General features: G+C 38.5%; 1 protein-coding gene across 1 annotated transcript in view; it reads right to left on the bottom strand.

The window, feature by feature from the left end:
• The window catches only part of LOC132144919 (voltage-dependent calcium channel gamma-2 subunit), a 79011-nt gene extending 76492 nt beyond the window's left edge, over positions 1-2519 (bottom strand). The window contains exon 1 of the mRNA XM_059555507.1: positions 1752-2519. Within this exon, the coding sequence (XP_059411490.1) occupies positions 1752-1977 (226 nt within the window). The 5' untranslated portion in view covers positions 1978-2519. The remainder of the gene's footprint in view (positions 1-1751) is intronic.
• Positions 2520-21366: the final 18847 nt, after the last annotated feature.

Genomic DNA, 21366 nt, shown 5'->3' with positions numbered 1-21366 from the left:
TTTTACGTGGAAATGTTCATCAGGTCCCACTTGGATGGTTCTCATGAAGCACCCTTTGATCCAAGAGATTCCTACACATCAAGGTTGTGCGCCTTGAGTCTTTTAGGTCATTTGACAGACAATCCTTAAGGATAAACTGACAGACAAAATTAAAAAGCAGATGTTAAGGACACACTCACAGATGTGATCAAAGTCACTCGTCTTGACTTAGTGAACATATGGCTGTGAGAACTCATGCTGTCATAATGATGATCAAGATCAACATCCAGTCTCCCCATGTCTATATGCCTTGTATTTTAACTCATTTGACTGTATATAATGCCACATGGGTTTTCCTCAATAGATCTTTCTGTGCTTTAGAAGCAGCAGAGGATGTGTACAGATAGCATATGGTTGTGTGCCTCAGAGACCCAGGCCATCTTTTGTGCCTCCTCTGAGCCCTGGTGAGGATGAGGATTTGTTATGCTCTGTGACCTCACAAGGTGACAATGCTAGGCCAAAGTCAGCAGTCAGTACAGCCACTGAAGCATGACAGGAAATCAGCAGTCTGTGTATGTTGACCTGACTTACAGAGAGCATTTCTAAACATGGTGCAAGCGAGTAGTGATTTCTTTTCCAGGTGGAAGTCCCAGTAGTGCACATATGCATTTATCTGCTTTTACATCCATATCTTTTCCCTGTGGGAAAATCCATCTTAAAGGGATAGTCAACCCTAAAATGTAAATTTTTGTCATAATTTTTTCATCCATTCTTAGAAATAATGGTTCTCAAAAGAGGATATTCTACAGCTATGCCCTATAGCCTCTGTCTCTCTCTCTCTCTCTTTTGGTTCCTTTTCCCACTGCAAATACATTTACATTTATGCATTTAGCAGTCGCTTTTATCCAAAGCAACTTACAGTGCATTCAGGCTATACATTTATTTTATTTTTTTCAGTATGTATGCTCCCTGGGAATTGAACCCGCGACCTTTGCACTGCTAACGCAATGCTCTACTACTGAGCCACATGAACAAATAACCTTTTTTGGAATTAAAATTATTTTTCATGGAACATAGGTGCCAATAAACAACCTTTTTTATGTTTATCTTAATCTTAAATCCGTATTACTGACTTTCTTCTGTAGAACACACACACAAACAAATATTTTGAAAAAAGTTATTTTTTGTCCATACTGTGAACATCAAGGGGGTTCAGTGTAGCTTTGGGCTATCATTGTATGGACAAAAAAAAATTTTTTTTCAAAAGATCTTTTGTGTTCCACAGATGAAAGTCATTTGGGTGAGCATATGATGACAAAATGTTTATTTTTGGTTCAACCCAAGATGCTTGAAGATCTGGTAGATGGTTTCCAGCTGGCCTAAGCTGGTCATGAGCTGGTCCAAATTGGTCATGAGCTTCAGCAAGAATATAATAATATGTATTTAAAACGGTTTTTAGATCATGGCCATCTCAGACCAACAATAAACCATTAACAAATTCATAAGAGACAGCAGTGTGTTTGAACTATCTGGCGAAGTAGACCCTGTTTAACACCTTTAGGCATCAGTTTCAGTATTGTGCGCCGCTGTCGCTGTCCGTGGTGCTGAAGGCGGAGCTGTTAAACAATCACGAGAGCAGCAGGCCTGAGATACGTTTCCGTAACAACAGACAGGAACACGTGTGCACATGCTGAGGTGGACCCTCAAATGCAAATGGGGGGCCGCTAAACGTCATCGGTGAATAAACGAGAGCATGATGAGAGTCGTCTTACCTTCCAAGCAACATGTCCTCCAGAGTCCCGAGTGGGTCATCACCTCCTCGTTCTTCTTGCTGGTCTCGTTCTCGTTGTTGCTCTTGATCTTACACACGCCGCGCGAGTACAGCCAGTAGTCCGTGCCCACCGCGATGGTCATGAGACTGAAGGCGGCGAACGCGCCCACCGTGGTCAATAACATCTGAACTCCGCGGTCAAACACACCCATGTTGCCGCATTCCATGAAAGGGGGACCCCCTTTCCTCTTGATGTATAGGAAATAAATATTTGAAAATTTACGGGACCAAACCAAATTTAAAAAATGGGATATATTTGAGCGAAAGGAGGGGGAAGGGGGAGGATGCGGTAGGAACCTTATGGTTGCGTTTGGGTGAGAACCGATTAAGGAAGAAATAGGTGAGCCTTTGTGGCTTTTTCGTTTGTTTTCGGAGTGGAACGGTACGCTTTCCGCACTGTTAGAGCTATATTACCGTCCTAAATCGTTTGTCCTTGTCTCTCTTTTTTCCTAAACGAGTTAAGATATGCAGCAGCTAGTGCTACAGCTTAAACTTACATGAACATTCACGCTGCAAAGCCACTAATCAAAGATAATAATTAATTGGCGAGGCCTTTAATAATAGCCTGAGCATGTCATTCAAACGCCACAGCAGTTAAGCCAATGTTGAACAATACTCGGTTTTAATTATGACAATTTAGGCGCGTAGATTTGATGTGTTAGGAATTGAGGATAAATACTGGTTTAGGAAGAATGTGAGATTCAGACTGGCGTTGCTTCGGATCGGAATATATATCTAAACAGTTCGATGTGTATCAACAACTGTTGACCTATGTAGCTGCTTAACAAACGCTGTTCTCTCTTAATATGGCTAAGTAAATCCTAGTCTATTCTTATCAAGATGGTAAGAGGCAGAGAATGATAAAAAACCCGAAAGGACAGGGAAAGCTCTATTGAAGTGCAGGAGCAGAAAAATATATATAGCCTATATAGGATAGATGGATGGATGGCCAGGATAGTCCAGTTCAAAAACCAACAAAAAGAATGTCCAGGTGAATCTAAATCTGCTGCATCTCTCGCTTCAATCTGACAAATCAAGTCAACGATGGAATGAGAGAATTCATCAAGAACTAAACATAAATGAGCAAAATTGAACAATAAAATAAAGCACTACTATATATCCTTTTTCCTAAAATTCTGATCCCCAGTTTCCATATGTATCTCCTAGCTCTTTGAAGGTTTCTTCCGAAAATGGCAATCTGCTGTTGAATATGGTGCCGTCGAAGATCCGGTTAGAGCAGGGAGCTTCCAGCAGAACAAGCCGACCATTACTCGTCATAGAGCCGGCTAGAAGAGACCGAGAAGGCGGAGGCGCCGGAACTGCTGTGGTCCACACCCGCCACTGATGCTCGCTTATCCAGATCCGCGCTGGCTTTCTCGCACCCAGAACCGTCCCGCGTGCAGAGCCCTTGCGCCATGTAAAAGACAAGAAGACCTGAGAATGAGGAACGTGGTGTGCTGGGAAAGGAGGATACGGGTCTGCTTCTGTCCTCTTTGCTTGTGTGCTAGTGAATATTTGGGAAAGGGATGTAGGCAGGCGTGCTGTGGCTCAGAAAGAGGGAGGGAGAGAGAGAACGAGAGAGAGGGAGCGAGAGAGAAAATTATACAACAGAGAAGGGATGTACGGCGACAGAAAAGGATGCAGTTAAAAACTCTTATTTGGACGGAGCGAAACACGGATATGAACTCGTTCTCGAATTAATGTAGTGGATTTGAAACCATGCTTACATGCTGGGTTGTAGCAGACTACATGTTATGTGGATTATGTAATCAGTTTTTTTGAAAAAAGAAGATCATTTTATTAGTAGCTGTAATAGCCTACGCTACATTTTAATATACAGGAAATCTACACTCGACCATACCTGATCATTAACCTGCCTATAAAGACGTTTTAACACACATTTTTTGTTATTTGTTTGTCATGTATAAAAAAAAATGTATATATATATATATATATATATATATATATATATATATATACATTTATTCACTTAGCAGACGCTTTTATCCAAAGCGACTTACAGATGAGGACAGTGGAAGCAATAAAAAAAAAAAAAAATATATATATATATATATATATATATATATATATATATATGTATGTATAAATATATATAAGATGGGACTTCTATTTTGTATGATTCTAATTTTAACGAAAAGCGTTCGATAACCGAACTGTTGCCATGGTTACCAGTTTAGATGATCGCAAATACTGTTCGCGAGCGTCAGCGCATTCTTTTAACAATTTCACTTATTTGCACTTGCTGAAACCTTTGATAGCCTATGATCAATGGACATATAAAATGACACAAACTTATGGTTTAAAGAGGGTCGTCCTTGCTTTTGCAGCATTTTAATGCTGTTCACACAATGCATTATTATAAGCCATTTATTTTCGAAGCTATCCAGCAATACATTTTTATTGGCTTATTTGCTATTCATATTCATTGTATAATATTAATAAATCATGCTTATTCATTGTCCCATTGCCTAATTCATAAAGCATACATGTATCTCCTGTCATCAGTTAGTTCAATGGTTCACAATAAATCAACTATGTGATGAAAGTAACACACAGTATTGGAATAGCTTTGTCTAGTAAAAACAAAAGTGAGAAAAAGGCTTATTCCCTAATTTGTACCAACTGCTGTGCAAAGGAATGCCAAGCCGCATAATATAGCTTGTTACCGTGCTAGAGCCTCCTTCAGAGCCCTTTTAAGTTTCATGCATATAGCAACCGACTCTACCGCCCCCTTCTCCTGACCAAAGGACATGCTTAAAATTCTAGTCTGGTACAGTGCTAGACCACTCCGGATTCAAAGCGCAGACAACAGATGAGGGGAGCACACTGACAGATACAGAGCGGAAGGGATGGGAATATAAAGGGTAGTGGATTTACTGAAGCAGGTAATTGGGGAGTGTGTTTTCAGATTTTTAGAAGAGAAAAATATAGCATATAGGACATTTGTTTGTGGTCTCAAGCATAAATACATCCAAAGCTATGGTTATCATTGGGGGAAGAAGGATGGATGTAATTTTAATGCACCCAAATACCTTGGTAAACATAATATGCGCAAACTAATGTAAGGGGCAAATATGATAGAGGTGGTGTTAGAGCATGATCAAGTGGTGCAGACTGGCTGGTCTCCATCATTAGTCTCTGTGTGTTTGCCCGCTCTGTTCCTGCACACTAATCCGGCCTCTATTAGCTGTGTCATGATCACTGGAATGAACAATGAGCAAACAGGAGTTCTGGCTTTGGGTTCTGGAGTTTGTGATCAACTGTGAACCAGTAGGGACTGCTTAAATGGAAATAAGTTATTAGGTATTTTAGAGACAGAATTATGCAATTAATGCTGGATTATATTGCTGTGTAGCATCAACATATGATATAAAATCCCAGCCATGTTAGTGTTGCAGAAATCTGCCTGAAGTGAACATATCGTGGGCAACAGAGTATATTTACTGTGAAATATTACCTTAGCTACCACTGTGCCTATTATCAGTTTATGGCTAATGTTTTGAGGTGCGTGGAGTTTAATATCAGAGGCTTTATAGTGATACTGAAATTCAGTGCGGCTCCATTATCCCTGAGCAGTGGGGGGGCCGTCATGTGGTTTTGGAGATGCTGCTATAACAGCTCTCTGATGGTGTGGCTCCTGCTGGTTCTGGGCTTCACTGGCAGATGGAAAACTCTGGAAAATCATTCCCTACGATTGAGGTCCATGTTCAGAGTACATACTTCCCATGTGGACCTTTAATGTCAGCTAAACATTAGCCTGCAAAAGACTAGCGCTAATCAACTGCTTGTTAAAACACCCCTTGAGCGTTGGCTTAAGCAATGCTTAAAGTGAATTGTGCTCTGAAGAAGAGAGAGAGGGAGCGAGAATGAGTCGTGGAAACGCAAAGGATAAGGTAGCTCTTTGAACTGCCTCCTTTTTCGTGATTTCATTAATTGGATGTGATTATGCGAATTCACTCGGTAAAACTCGCCTCAGGGCACACTCTGTCTTAGGGGCTGACACTATTTCCCTCTACTGTAGGTCCCATAGATAATTGATACACTGGTTTCGATACACCTTGCTTTTGTGTTGCCATGTGCATTTGGTCTAACACAGGAGTCTAGATCTAGACTTTTTGAGGTCTGAATAAATCAATCAGGAACTAGTGCCTGTATAGTCTTAGTGACACACCTTTCATTTTATGTAAAAACCAGTGCTTTAAGTGGGCCGGTACGCACCGGTACTCAGTACCTCCACTTCCAAATATAGCTCTTGAGCGTGCGCCAAGAACGTGCTTTTAGCGTACCGGTACGCTCATTTGGACATCTGTTTTAATAGTGGTTTTAATCTTTTGCCTGCGCTGCCGGCCGCTTTTCAGAGTGCCCTTCACAATGCACGCTTCCTAATTCTTCCCACCGCGAGCAGAGACTACATTAGAGTTGTGACGTTCGCGAACGAACCGATTCTTTTGAACGGCTCATAAACATGAACGATGGGAGCCGAGTCGCGGCTGGAGGGGAGCCGTTCTTTCTGTCGTTCTTTTATCCTATGCGTGTTTCACACAGATGCACACAAATGAGCTCCTCCGCGAGACAGAACAGTTGTAGGGGGAGGGGCGCACCCAGCTAGAGTTGTGACGTTCGCGAACGAACCGATTCTTTTGAACGGCTCATAAACATGAACGATGGGAGCCGTTCTTTCTGTCGTTCTTTTTTCCTATGCGTATTTCACACAGATGCACACAAATGAGCTCCTCCGCGAGACAGAACAGTTATAGGGGGAGGGGCGCACCCAGCGCAGGCCAACCCTTTATAGCGTGATGATATTAGTTATTAGTTGTGCATGTTCATTGCAGCCCACTTTGTTATTGTTCATTGACTTGAAGGGGCTGAAGTCCTATTTGCAAAGTTTACAGTAGTAATAGTATGTAGTATGTAGACATTTCCATTTTATTTATTCTAATTTTATCTACTTTAAATATTTTTTGTTTTCTATCAAAATGTTCTTGTGTGATAACAATGTTCTTGTGTGAAAGTGTTTGTAGTAAAAGCTGTTTTGCACAGAAATTCATTGCAGCCGGCTTTGTTTTTGATGTTTATTTGAGTAGGTATTGTATGAATAACATAAGTCAACGTAGCTTTACACACACACATACACACATACACACACACACACACACACACACACACACACACACACACACTTTGTACTAAAGGTAAATCCAAAATAGTGATGTCACTGTCTAAGCAGAGGGATTTGTGCAACCCTATGGAATATAGTCCACACATGACAAATGAGGTAATAATCAATATTTCAGAATAATTCAAACTCAGATATTGGTGTGTGATATCTGAGTTTTAATTATTTAACTACAAATCTCACCTCATCATTCCTCCCAGTGATTATTTCCAGGATAAACTGAGATGCCCCCAAGCTGGCTTCTTAAAACTGACTAAATATTTAAAAAGAGCCAAAAGAGCCGTTCTTTTGAACGGCTCTTTGAAAGGAACGGATCGCGAAGATCCGGATCCCCTCAAAGAGCCATAAATCCCATCACTAGACTACATTACCCATCCTCCCTTGAATTTTACAAGTGAAAAGCACATGCATCGATTTTGCCGCCGTCAGTAACAAATCAACGTTACTGGAGAAAGTGTGTGAAACGCACTTGCTCGGCTCAGTAATAATTCCTATGCAGTTAACAACACATAATATGCTCTCCTGGCTTCAGATTCTGATTAATATCACAACACGGTCAGAATCAACGACTCTCAGGCTGTGACTCCTCTAAACCTGAGTGACATGTCAGCGGATCAGACGCAAGCTAATGAAGTAATGCAGTAGCTCTTTCAGTTAGGGTGACCAGACGTCCCGAAAAATTCGGAACAGTCCCGAAATCTAAACTGTTGTCCCGAATCCCGAATCTGGCCCTAATTGTCCCGAAAATTATACTAAAGCAAAATCTTGAGTAGTTATTTTCTGATAAACATTAAAAACTGTCTGCTGAGGTTGAGTCGTCCTGCAACCAGCCCACGCCGGCTGCTCATTGGCTGCATCATCTTTTTTCGAAATTCTAAAAAAATACCGTAGGCGGCTAGGCACGAATTTAGATATTCATTTATCTAATTAATCTATATGCACAAAGACAATACGACCTTTTTGTCCCCTTTTTGTTTTAAAGCTTGATGAAGAGAGTGCAAGTTTCTGCTGCTGCGAGGAGGACAGTGATGCACGCGTACAGGAGTGATTGACAGTTCGCGGCACTGTGTTCAAAAAATAAGTTTAAGCGTTACAGCGTTACAGAAAGGTCTGATTTACGCAGTGTTACAACAGTCATTGTTTTTTTTTGTTGTTTTTTTTACAACCCGAATTCCGGAAAAGTTGGGACGTTTTTTAAATTTTACTTAATTAGCTCATTTAAAATGTAATGCCTGCTACAGGTCTCAAAAAAGTTGGCACGGGGGCAACAAATGGCTAAAAAAGCAAGCAGTTTTGAAAAGATTCAGCTGGGAGAACATCTAGTGATTAATTAAGTTAATTGATATCAGGTCTGTAACATGATTAGCTATAAAAGCTTTGTCTTAGAGAAGCAGAGTCTCTCAGAAGTAAAGATGGGCAGAGGCTCTCCAATCTGTGAAAGACTGCGTAAAAAAATTGTGGAAAACTTTAAAAACAATGTTCCTCAACGTCAAATTGCAAAGGCTTTGCAAATCTCATCATCTACAGTGCATAACATCATCAAAAGATTCAGAGAAACTGGAGAAATCTCTGTGCGTAAGGGACAAGGCCGGAGACCTTTATTGGATGCCCGTGGTCTTCAGGCTCTCAGACGACACTGCATCACTCATCGGCATGATTGTGTCAATGACATTACTAAATGGGCCCAGGAATACTTTCAGAAACCACTGTCGGTAAACACAATCCGCCGTGCCATCAGCAGATGCCAACTAAAGCTCTATCATGCAAAAAGGAAGCCATATGTGAACATGGTCCAGAAGCGCCATCGTGTCCTGTGGGCCAAGGCTCATTTAAAATGGACTATTTCAAAGTGGAATAGTGTTTTATGGTCAGACGAGTCCAAATTTGACATTCTTGTTGGAAATCACAAACGCCGTGTCCTCCGGGCTAAAGAGGAGGGAGACCTTCCAGCATGTTATCAGCGTTCAGTTCAAAAGCCAGCATCTCTGATGGTATGGGGGTGCATAAGTGCATACGGTATGGGCAGCTTGCATGTTTTGGAAGGCTCTGTGAATGCTGAAAGGTATATAAAGGTTTTAGAGCAACATATGCTTCCCTCCAAACAACGTCTATTTCAGGGAAGGCCTTGTTTATTTCAGCAGGACAATGCAAAACCACATACTGCAGCTATAACAACAGCATGGCTTCGTCGTAGAAGAGTCCGGGTGCTAACCTGGCCTGCCTGCAGTCCAGATCTTTCACCTATAGAGAACATTTGGCGCATCATTAAACGAAAAATACGTCAAAGACGACCACGAACTCTTCAGCAGCTGGAAATCTATATAAGGCAAGAATGGGACCAAATTCCAACAGCAAAACTCCAGCAACTCATAGCCTCAATGCCCAGACGTCTTCAAACTGTTTTGAAAAGAAAAGGAGATGCTACACCATGGTAAACATGCCCCATCCCAACTATTTTGAGACCTGTAGCACAAATCAAAATTGAAATGAGCTCATTTTGTGCATAAAATTGTAAACTTTCTCAGTTTAAACATTTGCTATGTTATCTATGTTCTATTGTGAATAAAATATTGGCTCATGTGATTTGAAAGTCTTTTAGTTTTCATTTTATTAAAATTTAAAAAACGTCCCAACTTTTCCAGAATTCGGGTTGTACAATGACATTTGAGTTCATGATTTTAATGTTGTTGTTTCTTGTGGCAGACTAAAGAGTAATGACAGACGGTTGATCTTTGAATAAAGATGTGTTTAGTTAAGGTTTGAAATTCATTATCTTTTATTATAGGCTACGAAGTCTAATATCATAAGCCCCCCATCCCGTCATCCAAGACCGCAGACACCCCCCTAACCTACCTAAAGGATTTATTATTTTTTATAAGGTCGTCTGTTGACTGCTGTATATAAAACCCCTTCAATATAGTTGTTACCTCAGGGGATGAGGGGAGCCATCCAAAAAAAAAAAAACGAATATATATATATATATATATATATATATAGGCTATAATAGAGTACCGGCACCTCTTTTGGGCAACTTAAAGCACTGGCAGAAACTGCACTTGTTAAAATTACAAATGACCAGCTTCTTGCGTCAGATCAAGGCTGCATCTCATTGCTAGTTTTACTTGATCTTAGTGCTGCGTTCGACACCATAGATCATGACATACTCATAGATCGATTACAAAACTATACAGGTATTCAAGGGCAGGCTCTAAGATGGTTTAGATCCTACCTGTCCGATCGCTACCATTTTGTTTATTTAAATGGGGAGTCATCTCATTTATCACCAGTAAAATATTGAGTGCCACAAGGATCCGTCCTAGGTCCCCTTCTATTTTCAATATACATGTTGCCACTTGGTAATATTATTAGAAAATACTGGATTAGTTTCCACTGTTATGCTGATGTCAGCTATATATCTCAACGAGACCAGATGAAACTTTTAAATTATCTAAGCTAACAAAGTGTGTTAAAAATGTAAAAGATTGGATGACCAATAATTTTCTTTCCTTTAAAATTTGGATAAGACAGAGATATTAATTATTGGACCAAAAAACAGTACACAGAATCTACAACCCGAATTCCGGAAAAGTTGGGACGTTTTTTAAATTTTAATAAAATGAAAACTAAAAGACTTTCAAATCACATGAGCCAATATTTTATTCACAATAGAACATAGATAACATAGCAAATGTTTAAACTGAGAAAGTTTACAATTTTATGCACAAAATGAGCTCATTTCAATTTTGATTTCTGCTACAGGTCTCAAAATAGTTGGGACGGGGCATGTTTACCATGGTGTAGCATCTCCTTTTCTTTTCAAAACAGTTTGAAGACATCTGGGCATTGAGGCTATGAGTTGCTGGAGTTTTGCTGTTGGAATTTGGTCCCATTCTTGCCTTATATAGATTTCCAGCTGCTGAAGAGTTCGTGGTCGTCTTTGACGTATTTTTCGTTTAATGATGCGCCAAATGTTCTCTATAGGTGAAAGATCTGGACTGCAGGCAGGCCAGGTTAGCACCCGGACTCTTCTACGACGAAGCCATGCTGTTGTTATAGCTGCAGTATGTGGTTTTGCATTGTCCTGCTGAAATAAACAAGGCCTTCCCTGAAATAGACGTTGTTTGGAGGGAAGCATATGTTGCTCTAAAACCTTTATATACCTTTCAGCATTCACAGAGCCTTCCAAAACATGCAAGCTGCCCATACCGTATGCACTTATGCACCCCCATACCATCAGAGATGCTGGCTTTTGAACTGAACGCTGATAACATGCTGGAAGGTCTCCCTCCTCTTTAGCCCGGAGGACACGGCGTCCGTGATTTCCAACAAGAATGTCAAATTTGGACTCGTCTGACCATAAAACACTATTCCACTTTGAAATAGTCCATTTTAAATGAGCCTTGGCCCACAGGACACGACGGCGCTTCTGGACCATGTTCACATATGGCTTCCTTTTTGCATGATAGAGCTTTAGTTGGCATCTGCTGATGGCACGGCGGATTGTGTTTACCGACAGTGGTTTCTGAAAGTATTCCTGGGCCCATTTAGTAATGTCATTGACACAATCATGCCGATGAGTGATGCAGTGTCGTCTGAGAGCCTGAAGACCACGGGCATCCAATAAAGGTCTCCGGCCTTGTCCCTTACGCACAGAGATTTCTCCAGTTTCTCTGAATCTTTTGATGATGTTATGCACTGTAGATGATGAGATTTGCAAAGCCTTTGCAATTTGACGTTGAGGAACATTGTTTTTAAAGTTTTCCACAATTTTTTTACGCAGTCTTTCACAGATTGGAGAGCCTCTGCCCATCTTTACTTCTGAGAGACTCTGCTTCTCTAAGACAAAGCTTTTATAGCTAATCATGTTACAGACCTGATATCAATTAACTTAATTAATCACTAGATGTTCTCCCAGCTGAATCTTTTCAAAACTGCTTGCTTTTTTAGCCATTTGTTGCCCCAACTTTTTTGAGACCTGTAGCAGGCATTAAATTTTAAATGAGCTAATTAAGTGGATAAAAGTGTAAAATTTCTCAGTTTAAACATTTGCTACGTTATCTATGTTCTATTGTGAATAAAATATTGGCTCATGTGATTTGAAATTCCTTTAGTTTTCATTTTATTAAAATTTAAAAAACGTCCCAACTTTTCCGGAATTCGGGTTGTAGTAGACTACAGTTTGTAACTAGACTGATGTACTGTTACTTCCTCTACAATCAAAAATCTGGGTGTTATATTAGACAGCAATATAGCCCATGTTATTTATTTATTTAACCAGGAAAGAAGACTCACTGAGATTAAAATCTCTTTTATGGGAGTGTCCTGGCCAAGATAGGCAGCTGAGTTTACATAAACAATTTTACATAGAAGTTACAACACACAAACATAAACAAACATCATTACATAGATATAAAAACATGCATCTGATTAGAAAGATTTACACACCATTAATTTACTCTGATGATTGTTTAATAAATATTTAAAGTGACCACAAGATACTAAATTTTTTAACTTCAACTCAGTCTGGAGAAGATTCCAATCCAAGTTACAAAAACTGCATTCTTCCATCTTAGAAACATTGCCTAGCTACGAAACATGTTACCTGTTTCTGATGCAGAAAAGCTCGTTCATGCATACATGACCGCTAGACTGGACTATTGTAATGCACTTCTATGTGGTTGTCCTGCTTCTTCAATAAACAAGCTACAGGTAGTCCAAAGTGCAGCAGCTAGAGTCCTTACCAGGTCAAGAAAATATAATCATATTACCCCATTTTACCTTCTCTGCACTGGCTACCTATTAAGTTCCGTATCAGTTGCAAATTATCATTACTTACCTGTAAGGCCCTAAATGGTTTAGCTCCTGCGTACCTAACTAGTCTTCTACCACATTACAATCCATCACGCTCCCTAAGGTCACAAAACGCTGGACTTTTGGTAGTTCCTAGGATAGCAAAGTCCACTAAAGGAGGTACAGCTTTTCCACATTTGGCTCCCAAACTCTGGAATAGCCTTCCTGATAATGTTTGGGAACATGTTGGAACAGCAGCTACGCTAATGATGTCTCTATTTGTTTCTCTGTTTTGCCACGGGATGTAAATCTTGTGTAACTAGGATTTACACAAGCTCCAGTCTGGATCCAGAACACCTGAGAAGAGATGATGCTGACCCTCAGAGGACCTCAGATGATACTAACCCTGAAACAACAACAGAACTAACAAATATTGCTACAAGTGTGATTGCATCATATAATAATTGCTGTTAATGATGTTCATCGTCTGGCTGACTATGTCTTGTATTAATTTTTCTGAAAAATCCAGTCATATGCACATAAACTGACAGTCACCACTTATAAGCTACTACTAAATATTGTAGAAACGTAATTTTCTGTAAAGTTGCTTTGTAATGATTTGTATCGTAAAAGCGCTATACAAATAAACTTAAATTGAATTGAATTCAATTGAATGTATGAAACATGGACGATTCGGTTAAAAATGCAGGTTTTGGTTTGCAAACATTACGCGTTAGCACTCAGATTTTTGTGACAATATTTTGAAAATGTGAATAATTTTTGAATAATGAATTCTGAACTTAGAATTTGCAGTCCTTATTAAGTCCTAATTGTAAAGGAGCCAGTAAAAATAGTGCTGTCAAATTTATCGCAATTCATTGCATATATGTGTGCGTTTACTGTGTATATTTATTATGTATGTATAAATATACATATACAGTATATATTTAGATTTTATGTATTTTCTAAAAATTATAAATATATATAGTGCAAGGTTGGGGGTTCGATTCCCCGGGAACACATGATAAGTAAAAATTGATAGCCTGAATGCACTGTAAGTTGCTTTGGATAAAAGCGTCTGCTAAATGCATAAATTTGATTATATATATATATATACTTTATATTATATCTAAATATTATTCATATATTAACATAAAACTTTTTTTCTTAAATATATACATGCATTTCTGTGTATTTATATATACATAGTAAATATAAACAGTACACTCATATATGTTATGTAAACAAAAAAACTTTTTATTTTGGATGCAAATAATCGCGATTAATCGTTTGACAGCACTAACTAAAAATACAAAATTCTGTCAACAAAAAACCTGTATCACATTATTTATTCTATCACAAAAGACAATATTTTTGTTTATATCTGTGCTTTGCTTTGTTTTTATTTTTTATTTTTTTTATTTTTTTTCCATTTTGAGGAACATATTTATTTAGTTTTATTCCACATAAATACTTTTATTAGGTTATTCGGGGGTTCTTTGGGGTGGTTGAGGTGCAATATAGCCCCACTTGCCATACAAAGAATCCATTAACCCTCTTTATAGTTCTTTAAAGTTTCTCTAACTCTCTTGTACCCTTAGTTTAGTTGGAGAACGAATTAAAAAAAAACAACAACATTAAAATACAGTGTATTTCTTGAAGATAACGTACTCAACCTTACTCAAGGTTCCCCATAAGGAAATATTCATTTGCATATATTCACATTTGCAAGTGATTCAGCTTTTGCCATTGTAATAAATTCCCATTCATAGCAAACATGAGCATGGAATGACTTTTGCTGCTATTGTGTGTTCTACTGCTCTATTAAGCACCATTCATCTGAAACTTGACAATAGTTAGAAACAACCAAATATTCAACTATGCTGTTGTGGTACATTAAGTGCATGGCTCCATCAATAGGCTGTGTTTGGTGCCTATAGCTTGTTGCCTTACACATTGACACCAGCAGTATGTCTGACAGCAATGCCCTGAAGCAGTTCTTTATGTAGTTCTTTCTATATTTGCACTGAGATATAATGCTTTATTCCATCCCTTTTCTAAATAAACAAATACAAATCACTTTTCTTGTCATGGATTTCTGAGGATTGTAGAGTGGTGATACATTGCTGTAGATGAGGAAGCTATTGTATTGCCTGAGGGGAGACACTGACATACAACACAGTAGATGACTGCATTTGACAGCCTCACACGTTTGACTTACCATCTGCCTTCACCAATTCTGCTCCTATTTTGGTGCTTGTACCCAGACACACACATACACATTGGATCTTAGCGATCTTCCCTCTAGCGAACTATTTTGCTGTAACTACTTCCCCTGATGTCAGTTCAGTGGACTAGAATGCCCTCTTTTCATCTTATTTGGGGCAGAAATTAGCTGAATGAACAGGCGGAGCTATTTGCCTGTCAATCCAAACTTTTAACAGAAAAATCCTTGTCGTTTCTTTTTCAGAATAATAATAATAAAAAAAAAAATCCAGTGCATGACGTAATCTCCTTCCCTCGCTCTCTCTTCCATATTCTCTCAATTCTCCCACAGGCCCCTCGTTCCTGCTCCCTGTTACCTTGTATGTGAATCTCCATCCTGTTCTCAGGCTAGGGAGAACAGAGCTGAGGGAGAATCAATATGTTTTCAATTTGCAGCAGCGACCTGCTCCCTCGCATTCTAATTACAGCTTCTGCTCTTTCTAAGTCTCTCGGCAAGAGAAGGAGGGAGAAAGACGCCACACTGCCACCACCGTTCACGGCATCACTGAAACAACCAGCTGCTGGAGTCGGTTTCAACTGTCATAACGTCATGCTGAATATGAGGTTCTAACTGCATTATGTAATTATGTAATCTATCTATCTATCTATCTATCTATCTATCTATCTATCTATCTATCTATCTATCTATCTATCTATCTATCTATCTATCTATCTATCTATCTATCTATCTATCTATCTATCTATCTATCTGTCTATCTGTCTGTCCATCAGGATAGAATAGGCTCAGAATAGCATAGCAACACCATAGCACCCTTAAAATATCTCAGCAAACACCTAACAATGCCCTGGCAACCACCAAAAACACATTTGCATACACCTAATAACAACTTTTACTTCTGAAAAAAAAATGTCTAAGACTTTCTTCTTTAAAACTAGCTCAAGTTCATTTTTTGCGCTAATATTTATCCCAGAAATCCACAGGCTACTGTCTTCTGTTGATTCTGTAAACCATTATAGAAACAAAGTACCAAACCAGGCCAACAAAGAATAAAGTTAGTTGTGGTGCTGCCGTGTGATGCAGTCTGTATAAATAAGAGAGAGATCAGAGGAACAAAGAAATGAAGCATCGGTATAGGCAAAATTTACACAGGGACTCTGTTTCCATGGCAATGGCAGACATAACCTTACCCCTCCACACACACACACACACACACACACTCCCTCACACAGACACTGATAAATACCAGGTATAACATGCCTCTTCATGTGTATATCGTAAAGCTCACCTCAGGTAAGGATCTCTTCAGTCGTTTACTTTAATTTCATTGATGCCCCAAGAGAGAATATCTTTTTGGGTGTGCAACATGATTGTAAAAGTGTTTCATGGCATAAATGGTGCAGCTTGTTTATGAGACAGTGGCTTCTCAAGTTAAATAAGACTTTGCAGTTTACAATTTTATTGCTCCTTGGTTTTTATTAAGTTGACTAAACTGATTAAGCTGACCCCCAATGCTCTACAATATGCAGAAACATGAGGATGGATGTTTAATAAAGCCTTCACGCTCTTGCCATCATTTATCATCTGCCACAATGTGAAAGAAAGAATCATTCAGATTCATGTTCAATACCTATTTATATTTGTAGATAAAAAACAGTTTAACGTATTGTTGCAGCGATCCAAAGTAGTGCATCTTATATTCACACATCTAATATAACAAAACAAGCACTGCTGCTGACATTCTTAGTTTGTTTCTATTTCATTAATAAGATTGTGTTTTTTTTAGGAGGGTGGGGGTTTTGAGGTGGTGCTAACATGCACACAGGCTGTCACCAATCAGATTCTGCTTGCTTCAGTGATATTGGGATACTGCTTGACCTTCCCAACTACTTCTTTCCCAGGAAGACTTCTCAATCCAATCCAATTAGTCTAACAGTGTGTCACCACTACACCAGCTCCGAGGACTAGAAACACACAGTGGGAGGCCTCCACACACACTCTCAGGACATTTGGCCAATCATTCACATGAAGAATTCATTCTGTTTATGTGTAAATCACGTTTTAAAAGACACATTTTTCCATTATTCTCCTTCATGACTCTTTTCTGCTGCTTCTGATTTATAAATTCTCAGAGAGTGATTGATATTTTGTTTTTGCAAGTTCTGGATGGTTTAAGAAAAAAATGATAACAGTGATTATTTAACGAATACAATGACAAATGTGTCATATTTGAATATGTATCCTATGAGGAAATACTGAACTCAGTTGTGGAGCGTGCTGCTGTATCGTTATTTGACAGCGCCATCGTGTGGACTGTATTGTACAGTTCAGTTTACAGAAAACAAATTATAGAAATCAAATAACTCAAATCAGAATTATAACTGTAATATATGAAATACATATTGCTCTGAATTTTTAATTGAAGGATGTCATAGTAGCAATAACCTATGAATTCATACGGAATGATTCTGCTAAACTGGCCTACAGATTATGATGAATTATTAAGATACTTAGTCAAATATTTGGTGCCAGTTGTAGCACAGATCATGGAATACGGCCATTTTGAAATGATATGTCAACATCAGTAAATAACTATCGAAATACAATCGTGTATCTTTGCTTTAGTTATTTATTTATTTATTTATTTTGCCATAGCAAATATGCTTCATAAACACTCATTTACATCATCCAGAGAAAAAAAAAACATGCAAACACTAACGACCAAAATGCTATCTATGAACAAAATATTATTTTGAACCTCTAAAGTTCCGTTTATTCTAAATAAGAAAAAAATGATTCCGGTTAGAAACAAGTGAAGCAGGTAATATGGTTTATGGAGTTGTTAAGATCTTGAGAGATCTATTCCCTTTCTTTTATTTCAGATGATTTCACTTTAGGCAGTGGAAGTTTCTCTTTCCTTCATTGAATTTACTTTTTAACAGCATGTGTTCATTAGTGTCTGAATTCACTCTAAGTGAACTGTTAGAATTTAGCACTTTTTTAACAGCAATTTTTAACAGTGTAACAGGATAACTTTATAATCACATTACCAAAAAGTTTGGACACACCTTCTCATTCAAAGAGTTTTCTTTATTTTCATGACTATGAAAATTGTAGAGTCACACTGAAGGTATCAAAACTATGAATTAACACATGTGAAAATATGTCATATTGTAGGTTCTTCAAAGTAGCCACCTTTTGCTTTGATTACTGCTTTGCACACTCTTGGCATTCTCTTGATGAGCTTCAAGAGATAGTCACCTGAAATGGTCTTCCAACAGGAGTCTTGAAGGAGTTCCCCGAGATTCTGTCTGCGGTCCAGCTCACCCCTAAACCATCTCGATTGGGTTCAGGTCCGGTGACTGTGGAGGCCAGGTCATCTGGTGCAGCACCCCATCACTCTCCTTCTTGGTCAAATAGCCCTTGATGCCTTCAGTGTGACTCTACAATTTTCATAGTCATGAAAATAAAGAAAATTCTTTGAATGAGAAGCTGTGTCCAAACTTTTGGTCTGTACTGTATATATATAAATATATATATATATATATATATATATATATATATATATGCCATGAAGAGTTTTCTGCCCCCTTCCTGGTTTTTTTTTTTTTTTTTTGCTTATTTGTCACACCTAAAAGATTCAGATAATCAAACAAATTTAAATATTACACAGAGATAATACAAGTAACAAGTAAATACAAAATGCTGTTTTTAAATTATGATTTCATTTATTAAGGGGGAAAAGTTGTCCAAACATATCTGGCCCTAAGTGAAAAATTAATTGCCCCGTCCTGTTAAATGGTGAAAGAACTGTGATTAACCACAATGTTTTAGAAAGCTGAGTTACATTTCACTAGCCACACCCAGGCCTGATTACTGTCAGGGATCAGGCATTTCCGGTTCCTGCCAATCAACCACGATCCCAGTCACCTGAGTATTAACCAGCCACACCTGCCACGCATTATGTAATCCAATCACTGACAGTATAAGAGCACTCACCCGCACCACAGATCCCCATCAAGCCTCCAACAGGAACAGTCTCTTCTCTCTCGTCTCCTGAAGCTCTACTTGCCAGGCATAATGTATACTCATCTTTTGGTGTTACTCTAACCTGTGTCTTTGTTCTGCTGCCCTCAGGACTGCTGATCACCAGCTCTTTACCTGTGATTCATGGTTGCTGGAATCTCCTGTGATTTCTACCGAGGGAGAAAGAGAACCTAGCGAACTTACCTGCCTGGATGACTAATCCATGTGACACTCAGAGCGCCTATATCTTCATTGGAGATTCAACGAGCACTTGAGGACACGGTCACCACACACTTGTACATATATCACTCAATAAATCACTGTTCTGAATTCACATACCTCTGTCTCCTGAGTATATCCTGACAATTACTGCCAGAAGAATCTGTCTGAGTAAGTGAAGCATGCTTTAAGAGTAACACATCATGCCTCAATCTAAAGAAATTCAAGAACAGATGAGAAACAAAATAGTTGACGTATTAACCAGCATTATGCTGATGATACTGAGCTCTATATTTCTTTGCAACCCGATGAAACATACCAATTTGCAAAACTAATGGAATGCATAGTTGATATGAAAAATGGCTAAAGGGATCATATGATGTGATTTCAAGTTTTACTTTCTCTTTGGAGTTTTACAAGCTGTTTGTGAATGGAAAAGATCCCTAAAGTTGCAAAGACTAAAGTCTCAAACCCAAAGAGATATTCTTTATCAAAGTTAAGACCCGTCCACGCCCTCCTAAAACGACTCATGTAAACGCCCCCACATGTTTACATCAAAATGTGGGAAGATTTGCATAACACCGTCCAAATGTTCACATAAAGAAAGAAGGCATAACTTTATTCTTATTGTTGCTGCCACCACCATGTCATGGAGATGCTGTGTGTTTCATTGCAAAATACTTTGTTTGGTCTTCCAAAAGAGGACACAACTCTGTGGTTAAATTGTATCAACAACACTGTTCCAAAACAGTTCAACCCAAATATTTGGTGTGCAGAACATTTTATGGAGAACTGTTTCCTGATCCTGAGAGAGAAGACTACCATGCTGGCTGTTCTGACTCAGTCTGTAAGTACGTTTCATATGTAAAGGATTTGCCACTGATCAAACTGAGTTTTGAGCGGGACACAGCATCACGGTATATTAAGGGACATAAAATTTCCATCACACACTTGCGGTATTTGGCCAATCACACACTGGATAGAACGAAGAACGATCAGAACGAAGAGCTTTGTAAAAATGTATGCTTTTTAGAAAGGTAAGGCATAGAGGACCAACAATGTGTGGAAAATAATGTTTTTTTTTTACCTTAAACTAAATAAACAAATTTCATTACGTCAAATGCACAAAATAATGTTATTTTAGGCAACATCATATGACCCCTTTAATTATCAGACCAAAAACCTCTGCATGTGATGGCCTAGAACACTCTTTAAGATTTGATGGCTGCTCTGTAATTCTTTGTCATCAGTTAGTAATCCAGGCAGCTATTTGATAGCAATATTTCCTTTGAAAAATGTTTATAGAATTTTTAAAACCAAATTTTAACAGCATAAAAACTGTAATGTTATGTAAAAAAAAAGGTCGACCGATGAAGAGCTTTGGGGTGTTGATCGTCACCATCTAAATTTTTTTATTATCATTCTGAATCCAAATCATAGTCTTATTTCAGCTTTTTGTTCAAAATGTTATTTATTTTGTATGAAACACATTAAAGTATTTATAAAAATAATGCATGAAGCTAGAATAAAAAGTACTTAAAGTATACTTTTATATACTAGAAAGTGGGACAATTTAGTCCCAAGGAGTATTGAAACAGTACACTTATTTGTATACTTGCTACATAAAGTATCCTTAAAAATATACTTTAACTTACTTAAGTATACTTAGTAAAATAAACTTGAAGTATACTACTTTTTCGTAAGGGATGTGATGGTGCTCTCCATGAGAGTAGCATTTCTGTGTTCTGTGCGTTTAACCAGTTGTTAAATGTACAGTATTGGATTTTTGGCCACCAGGGGTCCCTCAATCAAAATAATAACATAAGACGTACTTTGATGAAGTCGGGAAAGAGCGTGGGCTCATGGGAGTTGTTGTCATTGGAACACGCATATACGGATAGATACAGTTAGCTGAATGGATGCATACCTGTTTATTAGAATGCAAGCAATTTCGGCATCTCTCTGTAGTTTCAGTTTGTCGCGAAGCTCTCTCCATCTTGGAAATGCAGCTCCAATATTTACCCGTGTCTTGTTTCTTCTCTTGTCCCAAAACCTTCTCGGGTCATTTATTTCACCCGTACGTTTGCGCTTCACAGA

Source organism: Carassius carassius, chromosome 1 (genome assembly GCF_963082965.1).
Source record: "Carassius carassius chromosome 1, fCarCar2.1, whole genome shotgun sequence".
NCBI classification, from domain to species: Eukaryota; Metazoa; Chordata; class Actinopteri; order Cypriniformes; family Cyprinidae; genus Carassius; species Carassius carassius.
Note: the sequence above shows the minus strand (reverse complement) of the source record. Positions and strands in the feature narration are given on the sequence as shown.